The sequence below is a fragment of the Acomys minous genome, assembly GCF_964271855.1.
Source record: "Acomys minous genome assembly, chromosome: 16".
In the NCBI taxonomy this organism is placed as follows: domain Eukaryota; kingdom Metazoa; phylum Chordata; class Mammalia; order Rodentia; family Muridae; genus Acomys; species Acomys minous.
This window is the reverse complement of record NC_140498.1, coordinates 85020601-85045753: the sequence shown is the minus strand read 5'-3', so window position 1 is coordinate 85045753 and position 25153 is coordinate 85020601. Positions and strand designations below refer to the sequence as shown.

At 45.2% G+C, this 25153-nt stretch overlaps 2 protein-coding genes and 1 long non-coding RNA gene across 8 annotated transcripts in view; all 3 read left to right on the top strand.

Moving 5' to 3' along the window:
- Positions 1–972: 972 nt before the first annotated feature.
- Positions 973–21492, top strand: DENR (density regulated re-initiation and release factor). Of its 6 annotated transcripts, none has more exons than XM_084761099.1 (9): positions 973–1128; positions 2008–2122; positions 8395–8414; positions 9473–9557; positions 11516–11590; positions 15516–15599; positions 17757–17873; positions 20921–21060; positions 21161–21492. In XM_084761099.1, exons 2-9 carry the CDS (start codon positions 2017–2019, stop codon positions 21203–21205), a joined length of 672 nt encoding a protein of 223 aa, XP_084617225.1. In that variant the 5' UTR covers positions 973–1128; positions 2008–2016; the 3' UTR covers positions 21206–21492. The 6 variants fall into 6 exon arrangements, with proteins under 6 accessions (XP_084617225.1, XP_084617227.1, XP_084617228.1 ...); XM_084761100.1 differs by having other exon boundaries at positions 1045–1176; XM_084761101.1 differs by lacking the exon at positions 11516–11590.
- On the top strand, positions 2142–4880 carry LOC311585651. Its single transcript, XR_014775290.1, has 2 exons — positions 2142–3018; positions 3086–4880. It is a non-coding gene; the product is annotated as an uncharacterized lncRNA (long non-coding RNA).
- A 2026-nt stretch (positions 21493–23518) lies between the features above and the next one.
- The window catches only part of CCDC62 (coiled-coil domain containing 62), a gene marked incomplete at its 5' end in the record, with an annotated part of 49454 nt that continues 47819 nt past the window's right edge, over positions 23519–25153 (top strand). Inside the window, 3 exon segments of the mRNA XM_084762687.1 lie at positions 23519–23601; positions 23603–23617; positions 23619–23679. Of these exon segments, the coding sequence (XP_084618813.1) occupies positions 23519–23601; positions 23603–23617; positions 23619–23679 (159 nt within the window).

The window sequence follows — 25153 nt, the reverse complement described above, 5'->3', positions numbered from 1 at the left end:
GGCTCAGGCTATAACCCAGTGGCAGAGCACTTCTCTAGCATTCACAAAGGCCTGGGTTCAATTCCCAGTACCGAAAGAAAGTTGTGGGAGGGGGCCACGCAGGATGAATCTCTGGTGAGGATTGTGTTGGCTAACTTACTCAGGAAAAGTAAGCTGAAAACAGAAACTTAAAGGGATGGTAGCAGTGGTTGTGAACAGAGCCGGCACTGGAGGATGTGAACCTGTGGGTGTGACCAGAGACGATGCAAAACCAAAGAGCAGCCAATCTACCAAGCTCTTCCTTTCCGAGCTCTGAAAGTGTCCTAGTGTTATTCCTGTTTCGGGAGTGAGACTTGGGCTGAGTATGCAGATGAAAGGGGTTTCCCCAGAATCAAAGTAACAAAAACAAAAACAAAAAACAAGGAAGCAAAACTAAGGCAAGGGTGTGTGTGTGTGGTTAAAATCAGAAATCCAGAGACGTGATAAAGGCATTCCAGCGTAGAACACGTGTAAGGTGAGGAACGCACAAGCGAGCATACGGAAGCAGCTGTCAGCCTGGCAAGATAAGTTTGAACAGTCATCCATATGATCTTTGCAGGAGTAATTCAAATTAAGGGAATAGTAATGAAATAAAACCCAGTGTCTCATCCAGCCATAATCTCTCCACAGAGGGGTGACTTATCAGGCGAGTGGCTAGTCTGGACTCTAGGATGCAGTCCAGACGCTGGGGCAAGGCTGTAGCCCAGGCACATCATTAATAGGGAGTCACAGTGACTCAAGCGCCTCTCTGTCAGTCCGGTCCACGCCCCACTGCGCAAGAACACCCAGCGCCACTCGTTCACCCTCGCCAATAGGTAGCGAGCGCCTCCTACCGGCCATCAGCTTCTACGCAACTCAGTCCCCATTTCCCCCCCCCCCCTTGCTCAGCGCTGGGCGCATGCTCCTCCCTCTTTGCCCCGCCCACCCACAGCACTCAGGCTTCTCGCGACATCCGCCTAGTGGCTGCCGGGATCTCGCGATAAAGGCTTATTGTCTCGCGCGAGCGTGCCTAGCCGACGGCTTTCAGGCAGCTGTGGCCGGGGAAGAGGAGTTGCATGTGTCCCTTCAGCTGGCCGGAGCGGAGGCGGCGGGGGCTGTGCGGACGGCTGGGTAACGAGCGCTCGCGCCTCTGCGGCTTCTGAGGAGCTGGTAGAGCGTGTAAGGGCAGCCTAGGCGCTGCCTAAAGGAAGGGGGCCGGGCCGAGCGTCTCCACGCCCGCCCACATGGGGGCCTCCTGTGGCGTCCCCGGGATCTCCCCTTAGCCACAGCCTTCCTGTGGGCTACCTGCCCTTTTCCTGGTCCTTCTGTCCCGATTTTATATCCCCAGGCTTTGGCACTTACATCCTCATCCCTGGCTCGGTTTCCCTCTCCTTTGGTATTTTGCTGTCGCCGTACCTTGCCTTCTGGTCACCACGGGTGACTCCCCCCGTCCTGCAGAGATGCCTGGGTAGCCTTTACTGCAGTTTGCATCCCTCCCATATAGACCTCAGACCTGCCCGGTCTCTATTGAAGTCACCTACCCCAACTATCCCCCCCCACTGCTTCTTCTTTTTCTTTGGTGTACCTTTTGCTTTCACCCCCCAACTCTTAGCCTTCATGGCCCATTTATTCTTGGCTCCCTGTAAACCCGTGGAGCAGGTAGATAAGCCTACAGTTGTTCATTTTGTGAGTCTAATGAGACTTGTTTTCTTTTTGCGGGGGGGAGGGCTGGGGTGTTTCAATACAGGGTTTCTCTGTGTAGCCTTGGCTGGCTGTCCTGGACTCACTTTGTAAACCAGGCTGGCCTCGAACTCACAGAGATCCGCCTGTCTCTGCCTCTCCAGTACTGTGATTACACGCTTGTGCCCCCGTGCCCATCAACTTGTGTTCTTTTTAATAGAATTGAAACAGCTTTGGGGGTTCAGGGAATACATGGTGAAAGCTTATACCCAAATGCTGGCTTTCGGGGTGGAGCTCCCAGATACTAAAGTTGTGTTGTTTTGTTTCCAGGTTTGTGAGATGGCTACTGACGTTTCTGAATCCAGTGGGGCTGATTGCAAAGGCGATACGAGGAACAGCGCCAAGTTAGATGCGGATTACCCTCTTCGAGTTCTTTATTGTGGAGGCAAGTGTTGGAAGGAAAATGGAATGGCTTGTGCTCACTGTAGTTTGTTTGTTTGGAGACAGACAGGGTTTTTCTGTGTCCCCATGGCTGTCCTTTGTAGACCAGGCCAGCCTCCAACTCACAGAGATCCGCCTGCCTCCGCCTCCCTGAGTGCTTGGGATTACAGGCGTGTGCCACCACACATTGATAGTTTCATGTTTGGTCCTCTTGATTCCCCCAAGTGTCTTTGTGGTGTGAAGGGACCGGGCTTAGTAAGGACACACAGGTTAAGAGATACTCCTTTTCTGTGTCATTTATGTCTTGCTTCCTGGCCTGGGGGAGTTTACAGTCCAGTTAGATTAGAGGTAATGTGCAAGTAGAGAATTCCCAGCCTTAGGCGGGTGTGTATCACTTTGTTAGGAGAATTTCTTAGTAAAGTATGGAAGAAGTGAGGAAGGGCATCCTAAAGGAAGTGATGCCAAAGGAAGCTTTGGGAGCAAGAGGCAGGGCCTGAAGATGTTGCTTAGTGGCAGAGCACTTATCCAGAATGTTCAGAACCTCCAGGTTCAGTCCCTGTACTGGGATAAGGAAGGATCTGGGGGAGCTTGATGGCTGACTAGACTCTTGAGCAATTTTATTATATTTTTATTTACATTTTAATTTCATTCATGCCATGGTTCGTGTGTGGATGTCGAGGACACTGTGGTCCTTAGTTCTGTCTTCCATGTGCATCCTGGGGATTGAGCTCTGGACCTTGAGCTTGGCATCAGGTGCCTTTACCCCATGAACTCTTTAAGCAACTTTGAATTCTTATGGTACAGGAAGGGAGTCAGTTAAAAAGTAGAGAAGATGAGGTCAGAGTGGTAGGACAGTGTGTTCATGTTCGTGTTTGGATGTGTGCACATGTGACACCAGAGGTCAGTGTTAAATGACCCCTCCATCACACGGGTTAGTGTGTGGATGTGTAGGCTTGTGACACCAGAGGTCAGTGTTAGGTGACCTCTCCATCACATCCTACTGTGTTGTTTTTGAGGAAGGGTATCTCCCTCACTAATGGGCTAGATTGGATGGCTAACAAGCACTGTGGATCCTCAGCCTCCCCAGTGTTGGGATTTTGGTGCTGTGGTTCTGTGCTGTCTTTTACATGGATGCTGAGGTTGTTGGGGGATCCTGACTCAACTCTTTAGGCTTATGTGGCTTTATAGAGTAAGACTAAGGCATCTTCCATCTCCAAACTTCAGACAGGATCTCTTTATGTAGCCCTGGCTGTCCTGAACTCACTCTGTAGACCAGGCTGGCCTCAAACTCAGATCCACCTGCTTCTGTCTCTTGAGTGCTGGGATTAAAGGTGTGCACCACCACTGCTTGGCTCTGCCTAGAATTTTTAATATAACAAAGTTGGAGTTTTGTGAGAAACAGGCTTTAATTTTTGTTTTTGTTTTTGCACTCCTCCCCCAGTCACCATGGAGAGCTTGGGACAGTCTCTCTCACGTCATCATTAATTTGTTCTTTTTATTATTGTTGTTAATTATTGATTTATTTTTGAGACAGCCTCACTTTGTAGCTTTGGCTAGCCTGGAATTCAGAGATCTGCGCATGTGTGTGTGTGTGTTTGTGTGTATTTCTTCCAGACATGTTTTTTTTGTGTACCCTTGGCTGTTTTGGACTTGCTTTTAGGCCAGGCTAGTCTTGAACTCACAGAGATCCTCCTACCTCTGCCTTCTGAGTGCTGGGATTTCAGACATGCACCACTATGCCCAGGTGCTACTTTTTGTTGTTGTTGTTTTTCAAGACAGGGTTTCTCTGTGTAGCTTTGGCTGCCCTGGACTCACTTTGTGACCAGGCTGGCCTCGAACTTACAGAGATCCGCCTGCCTCTGTCTCTGCCTCTGCCTCCCGAGTGCTGGGGATAAAGGCATGCACCACCACACCCAGCTGCTACATCTTTTTAAAGTGGGTTTATGTATGTACCTATGTATGTGCATCACATGCATGCAGGAACCAATGGAGGTTAGAAGATGGTATTGGATCCTTTGGAGCCAGAGTTAATAGCTGGTCCTGAGGCACCAAGTGAGTGCCAGGAATCAAACTTGGGTCTTTTGTAAGAGCAGTAAGGTCTCTTAAGCACTTAGCCATCTCTCCAGCTCCACCCTTTGTGCTCTTTTCTTTTTTACCTCTATTAAACCAGCTTTATTAAGTTTATTGTAGAGAAACTATGTGGTAGCCATGGTCGAATCCTGGATCCTATGCATCAAGATTCTGGTCTGAGTTTTCACAAGACAGTCTGTAAGTTCATGATGAGGAGATTTTCTCTTTCAAGAGAGTCAAGTAGCTGTAGATCTTTGTAGGTATCAAAGGTGGCTTTGGTGAAGTTGATCAGGCTGAAGTATAGTAGTCATCATCAATATTGGCCATTAGTTCCTGCTTCCTGGACACAGGAGCCAAGACCGTGCTAGTTCTTCTGGTGGAGATGCCATAAATCAGTACAAAGCTACAGCAGTCTGTCACTTTATATGAAGTGTGCAGTTTTTGTACCCTCAGTAACCTCTGCATAGGGGTAGTGGAAAGCTTGGCCAAGATGGCAGTTCCTTGGAAGGCAATGGCTACTTGGAGCATTTAACCTCCAGACAAGAGTGTGTATTGTAGCAGTAATGTGGCAGTAAATGCCTTGAAGCTGGTCTGCTAGCTGTTGTGCGTGTGCTTTTGCCTCAGCTCAGTCTTCAAATCCCTTATGCTTAAGGGATAACCCCAGGAGAAAGTCAGTATTCTGATTCCTTATAGGGCTGGGAGAAAAGATCTCCTCTAGAGATCTTGACCAGATGGCTCAGCTTGGTCTTAAGGATCCACTCCTTGTCTTTGGTCTTCACTCCATGAGTAAAATACTCATGTGGCTTCAGCTTTGGCCCCATCATGACTCCCAGAGACTGCTGCCAATGCCTCTGAGAAAGCTATAGGGCCTCCTAATCCTGGGCCCCGGAGCCTCTGGGCTCTCGGCTGCATCAGCCTCGGGTCCCCTTTGGTGTTTTCCCAAGGAAGATGTTAAATAGTTTTAGTATAGATTCTAAGCACAGGCTTTAAGGGAGGTACTGGGAAGTACGTAGAGAAAGGACAGTGCACAGCAAATACATGTTTGCAGGCTACATAGTGAGACCCAGGTTCAAAAACAAGAAACAAAACTGCAAAAGCATCTTAAGACAGATGATTTGTATAAATCCCCTGACACAATTAACCTAAAAATAAAACAGTACTGATTCAGTATAGTGTTTTTGTTTTTGTTTTTTGTTTTTAGGCTGGGTATCTGTGTAGCCCTGGCTGGCCTGGATCTCACTCACTGTGTCGATCAGATTGGCCTTGAAGTCATAGCTTTTCCTGCCTTGGCCACCACTCTCAGCTCAATATAATTTTTTTCATTTCCCCCCAGCAGGATTTCTCTGTGTAGCCTTGGCTGTCCTGACCAAGCTAGCCTCAACTTAGAGATCCATCCACTTGCCTCTGTTTCTGCCTCCCTAGGGTTAGTGTTGGGATTAAAGGCGTGTACCACCACTCCTAGCGTCAATATAGTTCTTTAAGCTTTTTTGCTGAATGCAGTTCAGAACTATTGGGCTTGAGGAAGGGGAATATTGTGAGCAGAACACATATAGGGAAAAAAAATCAATTAGAAAAAACTGTTGGGCCTTTAAGATGGCTCAACAGGTAGAGGTGCTTGCTGTGGAGCCTTACAGCCTGAGTTGGAATCCCTGGTCCTGCATTGTAGAAGTAATAAACCAATCCCTGAAAGTAGGCCATGGTACGTGTATCTGTACACACATAATAAACAAACTAGTAAAGATCAAGTAGGGCATGGTGGCTCAGGCCTGTAGTTTCAGCGCTTGGAAGGTGGAGAGAGGAAGGTTGTTGCAAGATTGACGCCAGCTTGGGCTACAGAGTAAGACCCTATCTTTTTTTTTTTTTTAAGTGGCATACGCCTTTAATCCCAGCACCCAGGAGGCGGAGACAGGCAGATCTCTTGAGTTTGAGGCCTTAGTTGTAGGGTTTTTTTATGTGTGTGGATGGTTGTTTTGGCTATGTGTATGTGTGCAGCACTTGGACTTCTGGTGCTCACAGAGACGAGAAGAGGGCATTGGACCTCTTAAAGCTGAAGTTACAGATGGTTCTGGAAGAGGAGTCAGTGTTTTTAGCCACCACGCCATCTCTAGCCCCTGGATTTACTTTATGTTTATGTGTATAGATTCGCGTATGTGCGAATGCTGTCCACAGCCTGGTGTTTGTGCTCTAACCACTTTCCAGTCCAATTGTGTAACCTTAAAAAAAAATGATATTCTTAGCCAGGTGGCACGTGCTTTAATCCTAGCACTCAGGAAGGCAGAAGCAGGCAGATTTCTGAGTTTGAGCTACACAGAGAAACCTTGTCTTGACGGGGAGAAAGGGATGTTGTTTTGTCTTTTTTTGTTTGTTTGTTTTTGAGATAAGGTTTACTTTGTAACCTTGTCTGGCTAGGAGCTCACAATGTACACTAGGCTGTCCTCTCCTTCCTACCTGCTGGGATTAAAGGTATGAATCACCACTCTGCTATATTTAAAAAAGAAGTCTCTTGTATCTCAGGCTGTCCTTGAAAAGTATTTTCATCTCCCGCCTTAATTAACTGTATTACAACACTAAGGGAAGGGGGTGCTTCTAATTCTCAGGGAGTGTGAGATCTACATGTATAAGAAACACTCGGGAGTAGTGGGCTTGCCTACTAGCAGGCCTGATGACCCGAGTTCAATCTTGGAACCCACACGGTAGAAGGAGAGAATCGCTTAGGGAATACAAAACATTGAGCTAAATAATATTGATACAGCTGTGAGTTAGGAGTTGAGCAAGGGAAGGGTCTGTCGAGAGTGAAGTAAGGAGGTGACAAAGAAGTGGACTCTTTGATAAGCCTTGGATCATAGGTATTAAGTGGTGGTTTCCTAGGAAACATTTTTAGTTGATTATCTGCGTCAACGGTAAGATGTGTTTTTTGTGGCCCCGGGCTTAGTAAACCAGGTCTGTAGGGCAGAGGCTACCAAAAGATAGATGCACTTAGAGTCCAACCAGAAGGCGTTGTGATGATTGGCTTCATGAGCCAGCTCAGTAGGAAAATGCAGTGGAATTCTTACTAGGGTCAGTGTCAGTGTGAATCAGTGATTGACAGTGTATCTATCTGGATAAGGTGCTGCGCTAGATTCTGGGAGGGATTGTAAGACAGCAAGGCTCTGCCTGTTCTCTACAGGTAACTTAGAACGAGTAGGTGTAAGTGTTTGGTGAGGAGACGTACACAGGTACAGCTGTAGCAGACTGACACACACCTGGGTCAGTCGTGGTGGTGGTGTGGAAGGGCAGAGGGCCTTTCAATTGCAGAGTCAGGGGGACTAGAGGTGAGCACACAGTTGGTAGGAGGGGAGGGTCGTATTCAAGCAGCACTGAGAGCAGAGATGTTAGGCCAGAGAGCAAGAAGAGAGGTAGAAAGGGTGGGGAACGTGGAGCTGCAGCACCTGGAAGTCTACACTATTTGGATCTTCAAAGTAGGAAGTTGAAAGACAGTGGTGTCTGGGACCACAGTGTTGGGACTTAGTTCTTAGCTGCTGTAGGTCACTGAAGGTTTTTGACAAAGAAGCTGTGTTCTCACATAGCTTCACATCCGGCGGCAGGATAAAAGCTGGAGGAAGCAAGCTTAGTGACCAGCCTAAGTTAAGATTTAGTCAAAATTGACCAGGGGTTTAGAAGAATGGCGTATTGAGTACAGTATTAGATACTTGCAGTCCCAGCTGCTGAGGAGCCTGAAGCAGAAAGCATTTGAGACCAGGAATTCCAGCCTAGCCTGGGGAGTAGTAGTGTGTGGCCTTGTCTCTGTCTGTCTCTGGTACATGAGGGGACACCTCAAGTGGAATATTTGATCGAAAAGTAGGAGAGGTGATAACACAAAGGTGTCTTTTAAAAGGGAGTAAGAAATGAAAAACTAGAGGAAAAAATAAAGTATTCTGTCAGAAAATAGTTATGGGGGGCTGGAGAGATGGCTCAGGGGTTAAGAGCACTGTTTACTCTTTCAGAGGTCCTTAGTTCAATTCCCAGCAACCACATGGTGGCTCACAGCCATCTATAATGAGATCTGGTGCCACCTTTTGGTGTACAGGCATATATGTAGTCAGAACACTGTATACGTGTACAGTAAATAAATAAATCTTTAAAAAAGAAAGAAAAATAGTTATGAGGCTTGTGTTTTCATGGTTTTAACATGTCACGTCTTTGTTTTTTTCCTCTCCATTTCTCTAGTCTGTTCATTACCAACAGAGGTAAGTCTTGTTGGGTTTTTTGTTCTTTTTCTGCATGTGAAATCTTGATATTAGAGTTAATCTAATAGCTTCTGGTTTTCATTTCCTTTCATTTGATAGTGTTTCACCCTTTTATAAAGAACTTTGGATCAGAATACTTAATTCTCTGTGTATGTGCCTTTTCTTAAAAAGATTTATGTATTTTTATGTGAGCTATGTGCCTAACATGAGTTAGGTGCATCCTGTACATACAGTGCCCTCAGGTCGAAGAAGGCTGACGTTAGAGAAGGTTGAGAGCAGACCTGTGGGTGCTAGGACCTGCATCCAGGTCCTCTGCAAGAGCTATAAAAACTCTCTAATGCTGAGATGTCTCCAGCCCAGCTGTGTGTCATTTTTGTACTTGGCTGTATGTTTTAGGTTTTTGAGTGGAGTTTATGAGTAGCCAGACGATGGGAGCAAACATAATCGGAAAGCCAAGATTTACATGCCTGCGAAGAGGAAGAGTGAGGAATAGAAAATGTGTATATGACTTTCCTTCATTCAAGCTGTGTGGTCAAATCAGGAAAATAATGAGGGCCCTTTGTGGCCAAAGCAAGAACCATGGTTTTGCTTGTGACTGCCCTCCCTCCCTCCCTCTTTGAGTTTCTCAGAGTAGGGGGCCTCACTTTGTGGTTTATGACCTTAACCTCAGGGTCCTCCAGCCTGATCTTGAGTGCTGGGCTTACAGGCATATGCCTCTGTACCTGGCCGTTAGTGTCTTTTTAATGACCTCTCTGTTTGATGGAGAAATGACCAGCTGCTCTGAGGAGCTCCTGGTCTGAGTTTTCATTTCTTGTGGGATAGTTCCTACTTGAAGTACAGATTTCCTGTGGATGAATCAGGCGAGGCTGAGCATGGTGACCTGTAATTCCAGCACCCTGGAAGCCGGAGGAGTTAGATTGAGAGGCTTCCCTGGCTACAAAGTGAGCTATGGATGTGGTTTATCATTCTTTGTGTTGGGAGTATGTGGGATGGCTTCTCATTAAACTGTAGTAGTTGAAATGCATGAGTTCTCACTTGTCCTTCTCCTTCCCTTGCAGTACTGTGAATATATGCCTGATGTTGCTAAATGTAGACAGTGGCTAGAGAAGAATTTTCCAAATGAATTTGCAAAACTGACTGTAGGTATGGACTTTTTCCTTTTTTGAACCTATGTGTTTTTTGGTTTGGTTTGGTTTTTAACTAAAATTGTATTAATGAAACGAATACATGGTGGGGCATTTTAAACATAGGAAAGTTGAACCAGACCTGGTGGTGGAAGCCTACTGCTTCAGGTGTGTGGTGGACTGAGGTTAGACAGTCATGTCAAGGCCAGCCTGGGCAGCATGAGGGACCCCGTCTCTTGAAGGAAAAAGAGAGTTGTGGATGTAGCTTAGGGGTAGAGGACCTATTTAACATGCGCAGAGCCCTGGTTTAAACAAAAAATGATATGAAAGACCTTTTATAGAATATTGTGAAATTTCACCAATCTTGGTTAACTTTATAACTTTTTAAATTCTGAGACAAGATAAATCTTTGTATTAGCTGATAAAAGAGTGAACAATTTAGGAGAGATATATACATATATATATATAGTTTGTTTGTTTGTTTGTTTGTTTTTTGAGACGGGGTCTCACTATCCTTAGTTGGCATTAAAGTCACAGAGGTCCGCCTGCCTCTGTTTTTGGAGTGCTGGAATTATGGGCATACTTACCACAAGTGACTATATTCACATTTATTAGGAGCATATATATGCTGTTTGAGGGTCTGAAGACAAAGTAGTGGGAACAAATTTCTCCAAGGGGAAACAAATCAAGTAGTATACAGATAGTGGTAAACAGAAAGGGGGAGATGAGAATTGTTTCCAGCTGGCAAGATGGCTCAGGGGGTAAAGGTGCTTGCTGCATAAACCTGGGGAGCTGAGTATCCCAGGAACCCACATTAAGATGGAAGGGGAAAACCAGCTCCGTATAGTTGTCCTTTAATTTACACATGCGCGTGCGCACACACACACACAGACACACACACACACGAATAAATAGGTCTGAAGACATGTTTTGTAAAGTTGGGCATAGGGAATAGGCCTGTAATCTCAAGTGGCTAAGATAAGAAGATCTGTCTGACGAGAGGGAAAATTCATGGTCAGCCTGGGTAACAAGAGAGTTTAAAATCAGAGTGGTTTAGTGAGACCCTGTCTCAGTAATGGTGACAGTGACAGCTTGCCTGAGAATGGCAACAGTGGGTAAGAACTGGTCAGAGAATGAGGCAGTGTAGAACAGAATGTTGGACATGAGGAAGAGGAGCATGTAGAGCTTAGAGGTGCAGGCATCTGAGTGGGATTGATGGTGCTGGGCTCCTTTGATGGCTGCGCACAAGGTGGGTTAAAATAGAGGCACTCGCAGGAACAAGGAAGTCTAGGCCCGAAACAGGCCGACTCCACTCCTGTGCATCCTATGTTGCTCTTCTCTTTGCTGCCCAGTTTTCATACTTCTGTGAGGCAAAACCCCTTGTCCTTTGTAAGGCCTTTGGAGATGGTAACTACTTAGTCACTCTGTTAGAAAAGAACACTTAAGGCTGGTCTTGTAATTAGCCCCTTCAGTTTTGGTCCTGAGCATCACCTGCCTACACCATGATTGTGACTTAGAGAGGGATGCAGGAGAAATGTTCACAGGATCAGTGTGTTGAGGTTATAAACTGGCCCGGTATGGTGGTGCACACCTGTAACTGCAGCACTCAGGGAGGTAGAAGCAGGCGGATCTCTGAATTCAAGGCCAACTTGGTCTGAGTTCAGGACAGCCAAAGCTCCACAGAGAAACCCTGTCTCAAAAAACAAACAAACAAACAAACTAAGCCAACACTGAGATAAGTAGGGTTGACTGATTTGTGAGTGCCCTCTTGTCTAGAGAGGGGAATGCTACCAGTGTGAGGGAGGATGTTTCTCAGCAGGCTGGTAGTGTGGGCCTGACCCCTCCACCCCTAGAGACTCCGTACAGACCCCCATAAGCGGAGGCTTCTCGCCCTGCAAGTGAAGTTAGGTGCCCTCACCTCACGCTGGCCTTGCTGCAGAAGTGCTTGCTAGATCTCTGTCCTTCACCACCATTCAGGAACAGATTTTGGCAGTGAGGAGGAAGAAGGAATAATTGAAGAAAATGAAAATGAGGCAGAAGGAAAGAACCAAGGTGAAGTGGTTTTAGATGTTCCTTTTACTAAAGTGTTTCAGCTCCAAGGCTGTAAAGCGGAGATGAGTGCCCGTCTGCTGCATAGAGAGTTCAGATGCACGTTTACAGGATGAATCCTGGTAAGCAACTGACCTGGAGTTAGGTGTGTGTAACTAGCAGGTCTTTGAAGAAGATGAGGACTCTTGAACTACTCTACTGTTTTGTTTGTGGAGAACAAATAATCTTTATAATTTAAGTACTTTTAATGATAAATGCATTCATAATCTTTTTGTTTTTGAGACAGGGTCTCACATGAGACCCTGAACTCACTATATACCAAGACTGGCCTCATATTCTATCCTCCTGCCTCTGGTTTCCAAGTCCTGGGATTATAGACATATGCCACCATGATTTTGGCTGATTTTCTTTTAATAACATTGACATTTAGTTTGAGTCCTTTCTACTACATCCCTGTCACTGTCATGTTAATAACAAGTTGTTTATATTTTACTTTTTGTTTCTGTCTCAAAGATACTGGTTCTGCTGCATGTGGTGGCAGCACACCTTTAATCCCAGCACTTGGGAAGAAGAGGCAGGTGGATTGCTGTGAGTTCAAGGCCAGCCTGATCTACAAAGCGAGTCCAGGCCAGCCAAGGCTGCACAGAGAGACCCTGTCTCAAAAAACCAAAAAACAATAATAAAAAAAAGATATAGATTCTGTTTTGGGAACAATCTTATCATGTAACTCTGGCTGGCCAGAACTTGGTAAATGTTATTAAAAGAAGAAAGAAAAGAAAAAGTTTCCCCCCTTTTTATTATTACTTTTAGGTTTTATTTAATTTTATTTTTTATGTGTGGATGTTCTGCCTGCATGATATCTGTACTACATGCGTGACCAGTGCCTATGGAGGCCAAAAGAGTGTGTAGGACTCCCTGTAGCTGGTGGTACAGGTAACTGTGAGTCGTCATGTAGGTGCTGGTAATCACACAGACCTCCTCTGCACGAACAACAAGTACTGGAGAGATGGCGCAGAGGTTAAGAGCGTCGCCTGCTCTTCCAAAGGTCCCAAGTCAAGTCCCAGCAACCACATGGTGGCTCACAGCCATCTGTGATAAGATCTGGTGCCTTCTTGTGGCAGGCAGGCATACAAATAGGCAGAATACTGTATATACAAATCTTTTTTTAAAATATGTGTGTGTGCTTGCGCGCGTGCATGTGTGCAACAAATACCCTTACCTGCTAAGCTATCTCTCCAGCCCTATAAGAAAATTTCCCTTCCATATGGGAAGCAAAAAAGAATCATAATTTGTGAGCTGGGCACAGTGATGCATACTGTAATCCTACTACCTGAGTGGCTGAGGCAGAGGCTTATGGGGTGTTTGTTTTGTGTTTTGTTTTTGGATTTTTGAGACAAGGTCTCATTATGTAGCCCCACCCCGTAAAGCAGGAACAACTTCTTGGGGACTAAGTCTTTAATACCTGGGCCTTGGGAGGATACGTAACCAGACTGTATCACTTACTGTTCTGTTTCATTAGAGTCGTATAGCCATTTGCTTTATAGATGCTATATTTAGCTAGTGTGGAGTGCTTCACATACTTAGGAAGTGGCGCAGAGGTGAATTTTAAAGAACATTTGGGGTGTGTGTGTGTGTGTGTGTGTGTGTGTGTGTGTGTGTGTGTGTGTGTGTCAGAAGACAGCTGTGGGAGCTGTGCTCCTGATCGTGAGGGTTCCAAGGAACAGACTCACATTGCTTTGAAGCAAGTGCCTTATTCACTGAGCCATCTCAACAGCCCTGTTTAGTTTTGAGACAGATTTGAGACAGACCAGGCTAGCCTCAGACTTGTTATGTAGCTAAGGATACCCTTGAACTTTGTTGTTTTTCTTTTTTTTTCTTTTCTTTTTTTTTTTAACAGTTTCTTGGGAGAGGGGACATATAAATGCAGTAGACACACAAGGTGGGGGAAAACTCAGCAAAGCAGAGAGGGGACTTGTCCTGGTTTTAAAGCCCCTGAAAAGTTTTCCTCCCCTAATTTGTGGTTGGTCAGTTTGAAGAAAGTGAGGAAATTTGGTTGGCCCAGAACTGTTGTATGACATGTCCTGAGCAGGCCTTGAATTTGTTGAGCCAGTCCACCAGAGGGCTGCTGGTGGGAGACAGAGTCTACAAAGGCTTGGGTTTTTTTTTTTTTTTTAACATTTAAAAAACTTTATTTATCATACATACACAGTGTGATCTACCATGTGGTTGCTGGGAATTGAACTCAGGACCCCCTACAAAGCCTTTCCCCCCCCTTCTTCAAGACAGGGTTTCTCTGTGTGGCCCTGGCTGTCCTCGACTCACTTTGTAAACCAGGCTGGCCTTGAACTCACAGAGATCCACGTGCCTCTGCCTCCCAAGTGCTAGGATTAAAGGTGTGCACTACCATGCCCGGCCACAAAGCCTTTATTTATTTTATTTTTTTAAGTTGCCAGGCTTTTGTCTCAAGTCTGGAGGGTGAGGAGGAAGCTGGCCGTCTTGGAAATTTGCCTCCTTTATTACTGAGCCATGGCCTCCCTTCCCTAACTGTCTGCCTACCACGGAGTGTGCCTAACTCCTAATTTCTCATTTCCTCTTCTCAGAGGTCACCCTAACTGCTCTTAAGGGACTTGAGGAGGATGAAGTGGGCAGCAGTTAGAGTGCCTCAGAGGGGAGTCTGTCCAAGGGGCTTAACTGGTGCCAGTGGTCTAGAGCACAAGACAGCCATTTGGTGATGGTGTGTATCTTTGGAGTTTATCATATGAATGTGAGATGCTGATTTCCTGCTGAAAGTGTAGTTGGACAAATAGCTGGAACATTTTTTTGCCCTTATTAAAGAGAAAGAACAGGTAAGAAAACCATCTTAAGTAATTCTTGGCAGGCTCTGTCATAGGTGTCTATAGACTGATGATTTCTCTGCCACCATTGTCAGCCAGAAGGTGTACACTATGAAGAAGGCCATTCGTCAGGTTAAGAGTTCAAGGAGAGCTGGGCAGTGGTGGTGTATACCTTTAATCCCAGCACTTGGGAAGCAGAGGTAGGCGGATCTCTGTGAGTTCGAGGCCAGCCTGGTCTACAAAGTGAGTCCAGGACAGCCAAGGCTACACAGAGAAACCCTGTCTCAAAATAAAAACAGAAACAAACAAAGAAAGAGTTCAAGGAGTAAGCTGCGCATGGTGGTGCACACCTTTCATCCCAGCTCTTGGGAGACAGAAGCTGGTGGATCCCTGAGTTTGAGGCTAGCCTGGTCTACATTTGTGAGTTGCAGGATAGCCAGGGTTACACAGAGTAACCTTGTCTCAAAAACCATAACAAACAAAGCCAATTTAAGCTTCTAAGTCAGCCATTGAGTTTCTTTTATTGTAACCTCATGGGGAACATAAAGATACAAGGTTAATGAGGAAAAAATTTTGATGACATGGTTAACATAAGTTTTGTTTAGGAAAATGAGATATAATTTTGTAGCTAGCTGGACTTTATAAAGGAAACACAAGAACCCTGTAGAAGAATGCCTGTGGGCAGTGTCTTACCAGTAAGAGATGTCTCTGTTAGTGGTCCTTAAAAAATGGTAAGAGTCTGGGGTTTTGATCAAGTTTCTTTTCTGTGCCAATTATTAATTAAAAAATTGGAAAAATCTGGTAGCAGTAGAGAAATTTCAAGCACCACAGCCAACCAGCAGTTTTAGCATGGTGTTTATTGGGGCTGAGAAAACAGGTCAGTAGACACATTTGGAAAGCCAAAAAATCCCAGCCTTGCAGTGCTGATCCTTCTAAATCAGTGCTGGAACTAAAGTGGGGACAGGACCCAGGGCCCTGTGCATTCAGGCCAACACTCTTCAGCCCTGGCCACATCCTTGGCAGGTGATTTTTTTTTTTTTTTAATACTAGTATAAAATGATGTTCATGTTCTTGAATTTCATTTTTCTATCCAGAAAATTCACCCAAACAAGAAGCTGGAATTAGTGAAGGCCAAGGACCAGTAGGGGAAGAGGAGGAAAAGAAAAAACAGAAGAGAGGTAAGGCCTAAATTCATGTTTGATTTATAAAAACATACCTTCTCTTCATAGAAGATAGGTGGGGTGATGAGGGCTGCAAGGTGAGGAACTTCTGTCTGTTTAGTGTGAGCTATGCATGATGGCTTATGCTTGTAATCTGCTGAGCCAATTTTCCAGCCCCAGCTTACAAATATTTTAAAGATTTTGCCCTCCCCAATTTCCCCCCAGTGCTGGGTATTAGACCTAAGGCCTTACACATGCTGCTCTAAGGGAGAGAGCTCTGCCAAGACTCTGTTGCTGTGTTTTCCTCACTCTTCTCATCCGTTCTTAGTCTTCACTAAAGTGCACTCACCTCCACCTGCACGTCTGTCACTCACTACTCGCTCCGTTCTGTCTAACCCTGATTTTTGCCTTACTGGAACTGTGGTAGTAGAAGTCATCGGTGTCTTGGTATTTGCTAAGTAGAAAAAAATGCATGCACTTTTCTGAAGTGTGAATTTCTCTGTTTTTCCTGTGTGTAGACCTCTCTTCTTCCCACTGTCCCTTAAAAGTAACTTCCCAGGCCTGTCCTTGGTCCTCTTACCTTCTCACTCTGTTCATTGTCTTAGGATGTTTCTGTCATAGCCCTAACGTCTGCTGCACTATATACCTGTAATACCTTTGTACTTTGTTCATGTCAAGCTGGAAATGTGCTTGGTCCCCACAGATACCACAAACGAAGCACTTCTAAAGTTAAATCGACTGAGTCCTTAGCCAATCTTTCTTTTCTTTCTTTCTTTCTTTTTTTGAGACAGAGTTTCTTTGTGTAGCCTTGGCTGTCCTGGACTCACTTTGTAGACCAGGCTGGACTCGAACTCACAGCAATCCACCTGCTTCTGTCTCTCGAGTGCTGGGATTAAAGGTGTGCGCCACCACATCCGGCCTATGAGTTGATCTTTATTTCTTCCTTTTCTCCGTTTTGGCAAAGGTTATCCTGTCACCTGAGCTGGAAACTTGAAAACCTTTAACAGTCCTAAAATCTCCCTGCCCCCTCTCTTTCTCTCCCTCTCTCCTTTCTCCTCCTCTTTACTCTGACTAGCAGCTGTTACCAATGCTGCATTTGGTTTACATTTTGATTAGTTTCTGCTGGAGTGAATGCAGGACCTGCATTTGCCTCTTTTTCCACCGTACTCTTCATAGACCCACCCTTCCAACTAGAGCTAACATGCTCCTCATAACCATGGAGCTGTCTCTTTTCATTCTTCTCTCTTCAGTGACTTTGCTTTGCCCAATGTAGTCACGCCTGAGCTTTCCCCAGTTCCTTACTGACTTCTGATGTCCCTTGGTACATATTCATAAGCATTCTCCAGGAAGACAGAATGCTTCCTAAATGTCATGTTTTGTCTCTTGGACTGAACATATGTATGTCTTGTACCTGTCCAGCCATTTATCTCCACCTGAACATTTCTCTGCTCTTCAACACTCACTTTAGAGGTCACATCTTTTAGGAACGATTTCCTGCCTTTTATTTGTTTGTTTTGTTTAATATTTATTGTGCTGGCCAGTGGTGGCTCACACTTTTAATCCCAGCACTTGAGAGGTAGAGACAAATGGATCTCTGTTTTCTGGGACAGCCTGGCTACACAGAGAAACCCTGTCTTTCAAAAAACAAAACAAACAAATATATATATATATATATATAGTGTGTGTGTGTGTGTGTGTGTGTGTGTGTGTGTGTGTGTGTGTGTAAGGTAGTGTACACATGTGTGAGGTCAAAGGATAATTTGTAGGAGCCAGTTCTTTCCTTGTATCCTGTGGCTTCTGGGGATTGAGCTCAGGTTATCAGGCTTGACAGCAAGCACCTTTACTTGATGACACATCCACAGGCCCATAAGACTTGGTCTTACTGAAGTAGCTGAGGCTGAACTTGACCTGCGTGCTGGTGCTATAGGCCTTGCACTACCATGTCTGGTTTAACATCTCCACCACCACTCTTCCTGGTCTGGAGGATGGGAACTGTGTTCTGTCTGTCTGTACCCGCAGTCCTTAGTGCAGCGCCAGGCACATCATAGGTACTAACTCAGACATGTAATTGGATACTTTTGTATTTAGAAAAGAAACTTAAAAAAAAAGAAGACTCAATGTAGCGTTTCATAGCTGTGAAGAAGGGTGCAATTGATGTGCTCTTTGTTACTGAAGGTGGGAGAGGGCAGATAAAGCAGAAGAAGAAGACCGTTCCACAGAAGGTCACCATAGCCAAAATCCCCAGAGCAAAGAAGAAATACGTGACGAGAGTGTGTGGCCTTGCAACTTTCGGTGAGTTGGGGTTTTAGTTCGTTTACGGTCCTGGAACACAGCAGCCTAGACGTACAAGCCGGAGTCTCTGTGTGTACCCTGAGCCACTGCAGGTCTGCTGCCGTGCTTGCTTCTGTGGGGTTGGGGAGCCACCGCCTCAGCTCCCATACATCTGTTTATGCCAAGAACACCCTAACCGGGGTTTTGGGTTTCTTTTTGTTTTTATTTTTTATGTATGGGTGTTTGACCTGCATGGATGTCTGTGCACCCTGTGTCTGCCTGGTGCCCACAGAGGCCAGAAGAGGATTCAGATTCCCTGGAGCTTGTGAGCAACCAAGCAACCATGTGGGTGCTGGGAATCGGACCCAGAACCTCTACGAGAGCAGCCATTGCCCTTAGCCATGTAGTGATCTGTCTTTCTGGCCATTGTTCTAGATTTTTATTTTTTTAAGACAAGTCTTGCTTAGCCTGGAATTTGCTGTGTACTTAAGGCAATCCACCACCTTATTTTCTAAGTGTTGGGATTACAAGCAAGTGCCATGTTCAGCACAACACCCCCCCCACCCCCCCCACCCCCGTCTCCCCCTTTGTTGTTGTTATTGCTTTGTTTTCCTTAAAGGCAGGCTGCCAGGTGTGATGGTGCACCCCTTTAATTCCAGCACTCAGGAGGGAGAAGCAGGCATGTTCATCCTGCCAGTCTGCTCTACATAGGGAGTTCTAGACCAGCCCGGCTATACAGTGAAACCTTTCCTCAAAAAAAGAAAAGACAAGACTGAGTGGAACTATTTTTTTTTTTTAAAGATGTGTTTATTCGTTATTTGTTCAGTAAGTATCCTGCCTGCATGTGTGCCAGCAGGCCAGAAGAGGGCAGCATGTGGTTGCTAGGAATTGAACCCAGGACCTTTTGGAAAAACAGACAGTGCTCTTGGCCTCTGAGCCATCTCTCCAGCCCCCTGAGTGGAGCTCTTATGTCTCAGGCCGGCTATGCTAGTAAGGAAGGACGACCGTGAACTTGTGATCCTGCCTCCACCTCTAAGTACTGGTTTATAGGAGGGTACCACCCTGCCGAGTTTATGTGCTCTGTCCACTGCTGGAGATTGAGTGCTAGGCACAGACTTTTCATATTCAGCTAATCTCCAGTCCTAGGGTTTTACGTTTCTTTCTTTCCTCCTTCTTCTTTTTTTTTTATTTTTTATTTTTGTTTGTTTTTTGTTTGTTTGTTTGGTTGGTTGGTTGGTTGGTTTTTCAAGACATGGTTTTTCTGTGTAACCTTGACTGTCCTGGATTCACTTTGTAGACCAGGCTGGCCTCGAACTCACAAAGACCCACTTTCCTCTCCCTCCAAATGCTGGGATTAAAGGTGTGTCCACCACCACCTGGCATGAGTTTTACATTTCTAACTATAGTTTTAGAATTAACATTTAAAGTCTTTTGTAGACGACACTAGCACATTCCCCTCACCTTATTTCAGGTATTTTTGCTTGGTTTTTGTTTTTAAGATGCTCTCTTGGCTGTGTTGCCTTGGCTGCTCTCAAACCACTGCTTACCCTCTTAAGAATCTGGGGTTGTGGATATGTACTAGTGCCCAGCTCTTATGGGATTACTGTTTTGATATATCTACAGAATTTGGAGAGGTAGGTAGGATTTAAAACTGCCAGGACTGCTCCTGTGTTTCCAGCAGTCTTTATTGAGAGAGGTTTGAAAAATAGCCCATCTCTAGGAATGACAGTAGATGAGGGAGAGTGAGCTAATGGTATGAAGCTTTGTTCAAAACCCTTCAGGAGCCAGGCAGTGGTGGCGCACGCCTTTAATCCCAGCACTCAGGAGGCAGAGGCAGGCGGATCTCTGTGAGTTCAAGGCCAGACTGGTCTGCAAAGTGAGTCTTGGACAGCTTTGGCTACACAGAGAAACCCTGTCTTGAAAAACAAAAAACCTTCAGGACAGAGAAACCCTTGTCTTGAAAGACCAAAAAAAACAAAAACAAAAACAAAAAAAAACCTTCAGTTTCTAGAGGATGACTGGATAGTAGAGGCCGTGGTAAAAATGTAAACTAAGGTCTCTGTGTGTGACAATAAAAATTGTGCAGATTGAGAAATATATCGCCAAACTACCTTTTGTTTTTTGTTTTGAGACAGGGTTTCTCTGTGTAGCCTTGGCTGTCCTGGAATCACTTTGTAGACCAGGCTGGCCTCGAACTCACAGCGATCCGCCTGCCTCTGCCTCCCAAGTGCTGGGATTACAGGCGTGCACCACCACACCCAGCTAAACTGCCTTTTAAATACTAAGATTTAACCTGTTGAGGTGGCACATACCTATAATACTACCACTTAGGAAACTAAGACAAGGAATAACAAGTTCAAGGCAGCTCGGCCCTGTGGCAACCATGTCTTTTTTTTTTTTTTTTTGGTTTTTTTTTTTTTTTTGGTTTTTCGAGACAGGGTTTCTCTATGTAGCCTTGGCCATCCTGGACTCACTTTGTAGACCATGCTGGCCTTGAACTCACAGCGATCCGCCTGCCTCTGCCTCCCGAGTGCTGGGATTAAAGGCGCGCGCCACCACGCCCGGCATGGCAACCATGTCTTAACAAGCAGAAAATAAAGTAAAAAAGGACTTACCTGTAAAGGCTTGGTTCTGTTTTCAGTTTTCCTGTTGTAAGCACGAATGTGATGCTTAAAAGTAATGTGTTCTTGGATTTTTTTTTTTTTGAGACAGGGTCTTTCTTCTATGGCCCTGGATATCCTGGAACTCACTATGTAGATCAGGTTGACCCGTAACTCAGAGATCCTTCTGCCTCTGCCTTCTGCGTAGTGAGATCTAAGGTGTGTGTTCCCATTCACAGCCATTTTGGTCTTGCTGTGTGCTGGAGTAGTGTGGAGGATGTTGTCTTATGTACTGAGGCTAGTGACCTAGAAAATAGGTGTGAAAAGCTCTGTGGTCTTCCCGTTACTCATCTGTTAAATGGCTTTAAAATGTAGATGAAATTTCAAAATGAAGAAATGCCTTTATTTTACAAATCCAATTATGTTCTTGCCCTTTCTTTTTCTAACAAACAAACAAAAACGAAACAGAAATTGATCTCAAAGAAGCACAAAGATTTTTTGCTCAAAAATTCTCCTGCGGTGCCTCAGTAACAGGGGAGGATGAGATCATCATTCAGGGAGACTTCACAGATGACATAATCGATGTCATTCAGGAAAAGTGGCCAGAGGTAAGTGCACAAGATGCATAAAAACACATTTTTAAAGTAAGTGACTTACTTACTTAACTTTTGCCACAATTCATGAAATTCTTCTACCTGTGTCTTACAGGTGGATGATGACAGCATCGAAGACCTTGGGGAGGTGAAGAAGTGATTATGTGTTTCTGAGCTGACCTGAGAGTTGACACGGCCAGCAGAGGAGAGGCCTTTCAGAAATATATACATATGTACATATGTGTATGTATATATCCTACAGTAAAGCTGTGGACTCCTCATCCTTGGCGTTCTCACTGTTCTGTACAAGGCTGCTTGGTTTGTTTGTTGTTTATTTGTTTGTTTGTTTTTATTGCCAAAGTCTGAAAAACCAGAGAGAGATACTGTTCATGCTTATGCATGAATCTGAATTTAGTCAAATAAAACATTTTGGTCATTTGGTACTGATTTTCTCTCTCTCTCTTTTTACTTTTTATTTTAGAAAAATAACCTACTCTGTGCTGTCAGTGAGACCCAGGGCCTTGTGCCTCTGGGCAAACACTGCCACTGAGCTAGACTCTTGACAAAAAGCCTTCTCTTCTCTTTGCCAGAAGTGTTTCTGTTGGTTATCTTGTTGGCAGAAAGCTGAGCAACTTTCCAAAAGAATTTGTATTTCGTTTTCTTACTAAAAGTATGGCTCCTTGGTTGGTGAGAATCTAATGGAGTTTTGGTTGGTGTAACAACACAGTGGGTAGGTTTGCTCAAGCCATTCTGGAGACTACTTGCTTTAGAAACCTGTACACTGTTTGACCCAGAAAGCCACTTCAACACTATCCTAAGCTAAGGACAAACCCTGCATACAGCTGGTGAATGAGGGTACCAGTCACAATGTTACTGATGGTGTTAGTAAGAGCTTATAAATAATGCAGAATAGTTAAGGAAATGGGGGTGCATCTTGTGGTCAGATACTGTATATTTGAAAATGCCTTTTTTGGGCTGAGGAGATGGCTCAGTGGTTAAGAGCACTGTCTGCTTTTCCAGAGGTCCAGAGTTTAATTCCCACTACCTACATGATGGCTCACAACCATCTCTAATGGAATCTCATGCCCTCTCCTGATGTTCATGAAGACAGGCCTCATATACATAAATAAACAAATAAATATATTTTTAAAATGCCTACTCTAAGAATATTAGGAACCTGCTTGCTGATGTTGAGTAGGGTCAGACCATAAATTTGCTTTAGACATTAATTCTTACTGTTACTGTGGAAAGATGCTCAGAAGAGCTATGAACTCGTGCTCTTCCAAAGGTCCTGAGTTCAATTCCCAGCAACCACATGGTGACTCACAACCATCTGTATTGAGATCTGGTTCCCTCTTCTGGCCTGCAAGCAGAACACTATAAACATAATAAATAAATCTCTTATTATTTAATGTACACCATAGTTCAGAGATTGAACTTAATTCTAATTGTCTCGGTCTAGTTTTGGTTTGGTTTGGTTTTCAGTTTTTTGAGACAGTTTCTCTGTGTAACCCTGGCTGTCGTGGACCTCGATCAGAAACCGGCCTGCCTCTGCCTCCCAAATGCTTAGATTAAAGTTGTGATCACGCCCGGTTTGTTTTAAGTTGTTACATTTTTTACTTTGTGTGTTCATGGTAAAGCGTTTGATTTACAATAATAATGACAGGGATTTGATCCCCAACACATAATTTTAAATTTACTACTTTTTTTTTTTGGTGAGAGCGTGAACTGGTGCAGTGAAATAAGAAAAGAGTTTTACATTCTTTCCTGTGTAGAGTGCTACAGGATCACTGAGGTGGTCAGGCCTGGGTCGAAAATTGCTTTTAGAGTCCAGGGCCATTCTGCTTGCCGACCTCTAACACCCCTAAAACAGAACAGAACAAAAGAAGCAAACAAGAACAGTGAGTGTCTGTTGCGTGCATTTGTAATCCTAGAGCTGGGAACCAGGAGGATGGCCGGCTAGCCTGCCTGGCATAATTGTGGACCTTAGGTGGTTCTCTCAACTTCCAACAAGTGCGGAGTGTACAGACATAATAATGAGACCCAGAGACTTCCCTAGTCTCCGATCTTTCTACCTTAGCCTCGGGATCCAGCAATAATATAGTAAATGTCATAACAGAATTTCACGGTTCTCATCACTATAGCAGGCAGATGATGGACAGAGCCTCCGGTCTAGTGATCTTTGATCTTTGATTAGATCAGTATTCCTGAGAGCCACACCCGCTTTTTCACACCACATATCCACAGGAAAGCAAACAGCTACCCCTTAGCTACGAGAAGCCAGAAAGCAAGTGAACTAGGGGTACTGGGACTCTTTTGATCCACTTTTCCCCCTGCAACGCTTCTCTAGGAGACTTTTCACCGTGGGAAAACAGGTTCGCGTTCTCAGGCTGTGAGCCCGGTCCCAAGTCTCGCGAGACTTGGAGCGTCCTCCTGCGCGACGCCCTAGCGTGGCAGGGCGGTTTGGGTGCGCATGCGTGGCCTGGAGGGCGCGGCGTCCCGGGCTGCGGCCTCGCCATCGCCCCTGCGGCCAGGCACCTATGGCGTTTCTGAGCTGACGCTGCTGGCACAGACTCTCTAGGGCTGGGGACATCACCCATGAACCCTTCGGTGACCTTGTTGGTCCGGCGCCAGGTGAGCGCCGCTGCCCCGGGAGACGGAGCAGAGAGGGAACGGAGAGGCCGTTTCCTCAGCCCAACAAAACCTCGCGCCCAGAGCCGCGGCGCGAGCCCCAGGGCATTGCTGTTGAACGGTGATAGGCGCCTTGCCCTCCCTCGTTTATTTAACAGTAGCCCGGCGAGCGGAAGGACTTTCTCACTTCACTTTGACAGTCTTAAAAGTGAATTTGCCCAAGGTGTGCGTTCATGTATGAGTGTAGCGTGACATGGAACAGTTTTTGGTAGCCCGTTTTCCTCCACTGAGCTCCATGCCCCTTCCTGCCGTTCTTATAGACTGAATTCGGGTATTGTGAATTGGAATTCCACGTGTGTGTGTGTGTGTGTGTGTGAGATAAATCATTTTTTTTACAAATCTTTCACAATGACGTGATCCTGTCCATGAACCCCTGTATGCCCTATATAGACCATACTGGCATCGTTCTCACCCCCACTTTAATTCCTGTGTCTCCTGGGTTCTGAATCCTCATATCCCAGCTTTATTTACTGTCTTTAAATACATGAAGCTGGCCTGATGATTGGTGTTCTGGCCCTGGAATCCATATGGTAGAAGGACAGAGCCAACTCATGAAAGTTGTCCTCTTACGCACACACGTACATACGATTTAAGCCAGGTGTGATGGTGCAAACCTTCAAACTTGGGAAGTAAAGGCATATTAATTTCTGTGAGTTCAAGGCCAACCAAGGCTGCATAGCAAGGCCCTGTCTAATTGTACTTTAAAAATAAATAATAATAATGGCCCTGCAATAAAACAACAGCAGCCAATGTTGAGGGATTACTATATACCAGGCACCTACAAAACCACAGGCCTGCAATCCCAGATGCTTCGGAGGCTGGAAATATCAAGGCCAGAGTGAGCCAAAGGGCAAGGAGCTCAAAAGGTTCGTTTTGTTTTGTTTTTGTTTTTAAGGCTGTGGGAGCTGGAAAGGTGGCTTAGTAGTTGGTTCAGAGCACTTGCTGCTCTTCCAAAAGATTGATTCCCAGTGGTCACATGGTGGCTCACAAACGTCATTTCCAGCAAATCTGATACCAACTTCTGACCAACACAGGCCCCAGGCATGCAAGTGATACACAGATGTACATGCTGCAAAACACAAAATTAATAATAATTTTAAAATACTGTAGATATTGCTCAGGAGACATTGCCCAAGCATGTGCAAGTTCTTTAGAACTTTTGTTACCATTTTTAAGGGAAAGAACTAGGGCTGAGGCCGGGCGCAGTGGCACACGCCTGTAATCCCAGCACTCAGGAGGCAGAGGCAGGCGGATCGCTGTGAGTTTCAGGCCAGCCTGGTCTACAAATCAAGTCCAGGACAGACAGAGAAATCCTACCTTCAAAGCAAACAAACAAACAAGTAAGGCTGAGAGAAGCTGAGTAGCTTGATTAAGGTTATATAACCACTAAGTGGCCAACTCCAGATTGGAGTTGATA